At 41.5% G+C, this 7,032-nt stretch overlaps 1 protein-coding gene across 1 annotated transcript in view; it reads left to right on the top strand.

Moving 5' to 3' along the window:
- The first annotated feature begins 4,240 nt into the window (after positions 1-4,240).
- Positions 4,241-7,032, top strand: part of pde4d (phosphodiesterase 4D, cAMP-specific) — a 133,997-nt gene continuing 131,205 nt past the window's right edge. Inside the window, exon 1 of the mRNA XM_084024440.1 lies at positions 4,241-4,299. Coding sequence (XP_083880566.1) covers positions 4,255-4,299 — 45 coding nt within the window. The 5' untranslated portion in view covers positions 4,241-4,254. The remainder of the gene's footprint in view (positions 4,300-7,032) is intronic.

Genomic DNA, 7,032 nt, shown 5'->3' with positions numbered 1-7,032 from the left:
TCTGAAATGGAGCATTGCTACAGCTTTATTTGTTGATTGCTTGATTTTAATATTTGCCATCTTAGCTTCATGTATAATCTTCCAGTGGCTTTTCTCCGCAATATTAACCTGACAATTTTAGCAAAAAGCTTACTTGATTAATATGGACGATGCAGATCTGCCTACATAGAAGACAAAAGGGTCTGGCCATTTCAACAAAGCCAAAGCGCCCGCTCATCTCTGCTGATTGAATGGCTACAATAAAAGGCTGACTTTTGAGCGATTATTCAATAAGCAGCTGTGGGAGCTCAACAAGAAAAAGGAGACGTTTCACACAGTGGCTGAAATTTAGAGCACATTAGATAGCCATGACCTTCTACTGCTGGGTGAGGAGAAACCATAGCTCAGCTCAATTTTTTCTCACTCGCCTAATGTGATCACACGGGATAAACTCCCATCGCTCTCCTAAAGATGGCAGGAAGTTAATTGAAAAAGCCAACAGAGTATGTATCAAAGGGACAACGGAAGAAATAGCATCGGCACATGGCAGTTTTCATATCTGGGTTTCTCAGGTGCGGGATCTGTAGGTTTGATCGCACCTCACGCAACTAATGCTTGAGCCCAGACTGAAATGAACCACTTGTGGTTGCACTGTTTTTTTATATGAGCATCCTGCCTGCAATACCAAAACAGACAGTCTGAAAGAGAAGAGTGTCATGTGACTGGTTATTTAGGCTAAAAATGTATTTGTGACACAGAGAGCGCACTCGTGCATGAGAAATGTTTACAGCCCAGTTCACATCACCGTCTTGGCGACGATTTAGAAAGCATGAGTAGTCATAGGCTGCAGTTTTAATTGGATGCATGTCAAAATTCTTGTATCCTCTTAGTAGCATGTAAAACAAGGTGCATAATGACTGGCCGAGATCAAGTGTGATGTTGTTTATCCAGCTATATCTCCCTTTGTGAACTTTGTATCTGTGCATTGTCTCCTGCTTATTCAGTTTTTGCTAAATTAGCTTTGTGTTCTTAAGTCTGGATCCACATTATTTGGAGAATCCTCAAATTTGGGCTCTAGGCCCGCCCTGAACAGACGGCAAGAGAAGGGAAAGGGGGAGAGTTTATTTTAACAGCTCCTTCAAGCCACGACAGACCTTTTATTTGAATTAGAGCTACCAGGAGTAATGTGCAAAGCTGTTAATGACACTGGGGATTTTTATATGTGTCTGTTAATGACGTGACAGTGTGTACTAAGACGCTGAGATCTTGACAGTTGCAAAATGTCACGTTTAGGAAAGTTTGTCTAACTGTTCCTTACAGTTTTCTCAGTCTGTGCTGAGTGCTACATACAACCAGAGAAGATTAGTGCCGACTGAAATAGCAGTTTGCAATTTCAAAACAGCCGTCTAGACAAATTCAAAATAATTGACTGGGTTTCCTAACAGGCACCGGGACAATTATAGGGGTGCAACTGTGTAGGATGTGTCAAATACAACATCGCCAGCAAGGCTTTGCAGACAGCTTAATCATAAGGACTTACATCATTATAACACTTAATGGTTGCAGAGGAATGGTAAAATGTGAGATGCCAAGAAATGGTTGACTGGAAATTTCCATATCACTGTTGCTATGTTAAGGGATTTTGGTGGCTACATGGAGACAAATCCGTTGCAGAGCCTGTAACTGTAGTTCAGCATGACGTTCATAGCAGTTAACAGATGAATATGAGCATAGGTCAAGGCAGTGGTTTGCCCTGAGCATAGACCTTATATAAGAAGTGGACGCCGTCATTGTGACGTCACCAACTGGTTTGTGGACTACAGTTTTAAAGCCTTGAGTTCTGCATTTTGGCCACCGCTATCTTGGATTTTGCCCAGCGCCATTTTTGCATTTCTGGCTTCTGTTTTGAAACTGTTATCAAAGTTAGCTTCCATCATTTTGAGGTAAACCTTACAGTGTTAAAGTACTCTTAGCAGCTAATTGCATTGGTAGTGTGATGCTGTGGCAGTGACCTGTCACAAGGTAGCCACGCTCTAAAGCATACCCTGCTTTATTGTCCATTTTACTCTAAATGCGGACCATGAAATTAGAAAATGGACATGCTGTGTGAAGAAGACTCGAAACTGATGATTGAAACCATAAACTCATATTGACAATGTTTAGGTGAGGTAATGCATCAAGTGAGAACAAATTTGCGTTCCAGTCTACACACAAATGCCAAGCAATTGAAACTGTATGTGAAATAGTTTACAAATGCAACCTGTGTCAGTATTCACATTTTACATATAGATGTTCAAATTCACAAATCCCCCTTGAAAAGCTTCCTGTGTATACAAATGTCTTAAAGTATTTGGGACATTCTTTTGTATTTATTTGAAGATTGTTTAATCCGTGTGCACACGGATCAGGTTGGATTTGCGTGTGGAGTTTTGAGACTTTTTCTCCTCATCCACAAACACAAACGAACGCTGTGTTTAAGTGCTAGTGGGAAACCCTGGCACCTGGGATTTGGGTGAAATCATGCATGTTTTCAAAGGCAAAAACTATCAGCTCTGAGAAGTTGAGGTTAAAAACCTGTACTTAAACTATTCATATTTACTTAGGTTGTCATGTGTGCATTTGGTAAAACTGTTCAATTTGGTTGGCATTTGGGAATACCTAAAATTATGCACAAATCATGGTACTCATTTGTAAATTGGAATTTTCCATTTGTGGACTGTTGTGTGACTGTTTTGAGATCAGTTTCGCTTTGTGTAGTCTGAATGGCACAGTTCTCACCAGCTTAAATGAATAGACCCAAAGGTGTGACTAAATGTGTTACTTCTTTCAATGTGAGCATGGTTGTGTGAAAGGGGGGGGGGGAAGGTGAACATTTTCCCTGCTGGGTGCCACTTTGATAAACAGCAATGTGTGTATATGATGTGATGTGCATATATTCTGGCCTCTCCCGGCTTATGCTTCCCTCTCCTCAGAGCTCCTAATCAATGGAGACTGTCGGGCCAGCTCTATCTGTTTTTCTATCTGTGGTAATTACCTGGTCGCCTTGGCACTCCACATCTATTTAGTCGAGATGGTACTGAGCAAACGGACTTGAGTGGAGGATAATGTGCTAGCCGTTAAGCTGATCTTCCATTCAAAGTACGTCCATCGTTGCTGATGAGTCCTGGTAGACTGGGATCAAGTGGAGTTGGTGTTTGTTTATAAGCTCATGGATCATGCAAATGAAGGCTTATGTTGCAAAAGTGGCACGCTGTTATGTGTTGCCTTGCATAGAATAGGCTAATAAAAATGAGTTGTTAGCCTGGGTATCACTGAAAAATGTCACTGTTGTATGAAAAATCTGTTATTCCGGGACTGTATATGTTATGTGAATATGAAATCTAGAGAGGAGAGCAGGAGCAAAATGAGGACTACTCAACTGTCCCCTTTCTTTCGTTATTGATCTCTCTCTGGTTGGTAACAAACGTAACTTTGACATGAATGCCAAAGCATTTGACTGTATATGCTCCAATCATACCACACCAGGATAATATTATTTACTTAATTTTCCACATGTCTCAAGACGTTCTGTGAATGGTTGTGAACATCCAGTTCAGCACATTTGGTCTCAGCGTGTGTTTGCCTGAGAGACAAAGAGAGATGAGAGAGAGAGAGAGAGAGAGAGAGAGAGGCAGGTGTAGACTTTGGGTTATTAGGCCAGGTAAACAGAACAGGGTTGTTTAACTCTGGCTGATAATTCACTGACCTTTTACACCCTAATGCATTCTAATAGGCCAGCGGATCCCAGCGTGGCTCCTTTCTCACCAACACACACATGCATCAAGTTCCCCCTGCACACATACAGAAACACACACACGCACAAGTACCTGGTCGTCTAGGAGATCAAAGCGTTCATATTCTCAACCACAAAACCCCTGGGAGGTGGCATAAACTTACCTCAACCTGTCAAGACTTTGCTGCAGGCTTGAAAACAATAAACAACACATTTCACTAACTCCATACACTGCATATAAAATCTTCACAGTTTTGTACCATCTGTGGTTTTTAATAAGGCAAAAACTTTACTTACATGAAGTGACATAAATCTTCCTTTGTTTTATTCCAGCAGAAGGTTTGAATTGCTTTGTAAAGTTTACATGACTGGTTTGGGAATTGGTCGAGATGGGCCTCCACAAATTTGCCTCTGTACAATTTTTCTTGTATTTTTTGCTGATTCCTCTTTACGATTATCTCTGTGTGACGGAAGCCTGCCTGTTTTCAGAGGTGGCGCGCATCATGCAAAAGAATGACCGGTCCGGGGACGACAGCCAGCGGGACAGTGTAAGTGAACACCAGCTTTTTATTTTATTTTTCCCTTTACATCCCTTTCTCTTTAATCTCTTTAATTTACATAACTGGCATTTATGGGTTCCATGAATTAGCGTTTATTATATTTACATCCTGTTAACTTTGTCTTTTCCTGATACAAACAGAGCATAGTTGTGGGAAAGTTAATAATTAACACTTTAACCGTGCTATCAGTTAATCATTGACAAGACTTATTAAAAATCAAGCAAGACCACCTCAAGTGCATCTGAGCCAGAGCAGCCAAAGTTGTTGCTATAACAGCTTCCCTTTAATCATCAGCTGGCTGACAAGCAAAACACAGGAACTTAGTTGTCTCTCCTCACGGATCTTGAGTAGTCACATTTATTCACTGACAAATAAACAGTACACACACTGCACTGCTACATTCACAGCTGTAATGCTACTGTAAGACAAGATGGTCTTTCAATTTTTCATACAGAACCAGAATTTAAACACAGCCATGTAACTTCAGGTACAATTTTATTGACTATCAAAATGGGTTCCCTGAAAAGAAAGACTTTGTTTCTTGACTTGAGATTGAAGATGAAATCCATTTAGTCTTTTAGCAAGAAATGTACACACAGGAAAGAAGCCGCTCTGAAGTCTGGTGGTTTGGTAGCTGATACTCATGTATCTCTTGCCAGACACAGCAGCAGCAAGGTGAACAAGCTGAGGCTGGGGTGCTGTCTTTAAATATCCTTTGGGATCTTTGCAGGCACCTCTCGTCACCAATATCACTGATGCTTAATAGATGGGTACCAATGATGTTCTGGGTGGTTTTAATTACCCCCTGTCCAGTCGTGCACATGCCATGTTGACTTGTTAAGTTTCCAGTCAGGATTCTTCTATTGCTCCTATTTTTTCATCAGGATGGTAAAAAATGAATACGCCAATCAAAAGAATCAAAGCTAGTGTTTTACTTTCATTGCATATCTCCTTCATCCCCCACAAACCACAGCCATCTAACCATCTGTATCTGGGCTCTAACTTGATGGATGTCGGACTTGTGTGCAAGCTGTCAATCACCCGCCACTATCCATCTGGATTTATTAGGCGGGTTCCTGGATACCCGTACTAGCTTATCCCCATGCATGAATAAGCTATTCAATCACACTTCTCCATTGTTGACCTTGAGTTGAAGTTCAAATGTAGGGCCAGTGTGCAAGTCTTTCAAATTGTCTGACATCAGAGAGGAAATAAATTGAGTATGCAGACGGCGCCTTGCTCCTGAAAAAACAATTGTTGGGTTATCGGCTCCATTACTGCTCCACATTTCTACGGGAATTAAAGTGAAAATGAGACAGTTATGTTAAAATGGCCATAACAGCCTGGTGCTGTTTTCCATGTTGTCTTGGTGTGTATAGAAAGCATAATATTGTCAGTTCTACTGTTCAAAATGCAGTTTGATTTATATATAAATGTGCAACATTGATGTTATATTAAACAATGATTCTGATGAACTCCAATGAAAAAAAAACCAAATAATGATTCTGATGAACTCCAATGAAAAAAACCCCAAATAATGATTCTGATGAACTCCAGAAGACCCGGACGTGATTGCCTGCAAGATAGACTGCTCAAACTTGTAACATTACATGAAAACAAAAATCACAAAGTTCTACTGGCAAGAAAATAAAATATATGGTATATAAAACAACAACAGTGACAGGAACAAATCACCTTTTCAAACAGAATGAAACCACTTCTAATGGAACAAAGATTGATCGAGGATTCCCATTTTGTGTCATTGAAGAGGCAATGAATTTTAAAATGACACAAATGCTCGTTACTAAAAAAAATGTCCTGGGGAATACATATTGAATGTTGTATGTTTTCTCCCTTTGTTAGTAATGGGAAATGGGAGTGAGCAGGATTTGTAACTCGGCAGCGGCGAGAGATTTGGCGAGGTGAGCAATCATTCACGTCAGATGTGCCTGTGATTAGTGCCTTCATCATTTAAGACGGAGTGAAGAGAGCAGGGCAAGGGGGCAGAGAAGAGAGACAAGTGTTGTGAGAGAAATGGGTGGGACATCAAGAGAGGACAGGTAATTAGAGAGGAGAGAGGGTTTGGGGGGTGGGTGGGGGGGTTAAGACAAGAAGTGAATGTGAAAAACAAACGGAGAGCAGCAGAGATGCTCCCTCATCATCCTAAGGGGCATATTGAGGTAGAACAGGGACACAGGCTGCGCTGATGAATACGTTTCACAAGGCTCTCGGGGGCTGTCCAATCAGGCAGCGCCATTGATGAATAGTCATGAGTCACCTTATCAGGATCACCATGGTTACGCAGATGTGACTGTGGCCCTGTGAATGTGATGAGGGAATAGAAATTGGCCAAATGCTGTTCCGTCTCCTTCCCGCACACATCTTGATCGCCAATTAAAGCCCAGCAGGGGAGCATCGGGCCATGTGTTTGGGTATCTCTGGCCTTTGGGGATAAGGTGAGCCGGTTTTGTGAGAGGTGAACGGGCAGGGCGGGATTGGTGAAGATGCTTGTTAGGTATTTCATGCATGGGAAGAGTGGGGATTGTGAGTAGTGGAGGATTCAACTTGAATGAATGAGTGAAAATCACATTGATCACCAGTAAAGCCAGTTGACATATACAGGTGTGGGCTGGCAGAATGAGCAGAGGGGAGTGGATGACAAGATATTAAATGAAAAAGAGCTGGGAAATTAGATTGAACAGGATCAGAGGAGGGGGACAT

The sequence above is a fragment of the Eutrigla gurnardus genome (assembly GCF_963514095.1).
Source record: "Eutrigla gurnardus genome assembly, chromosome: 13".
In the NCBI taxonomy this organism is placed as follows: Eukaryota; Metazoa; Chordata; class Actinopteri; order Perciformes; family Triglidae; genus Eutrigla; species Eutrigla gurnardus.
Note: the sequence above shows the minus strand (reverse complement) of the source record. Positions and strands in the feature narration are given on the sequence as shown.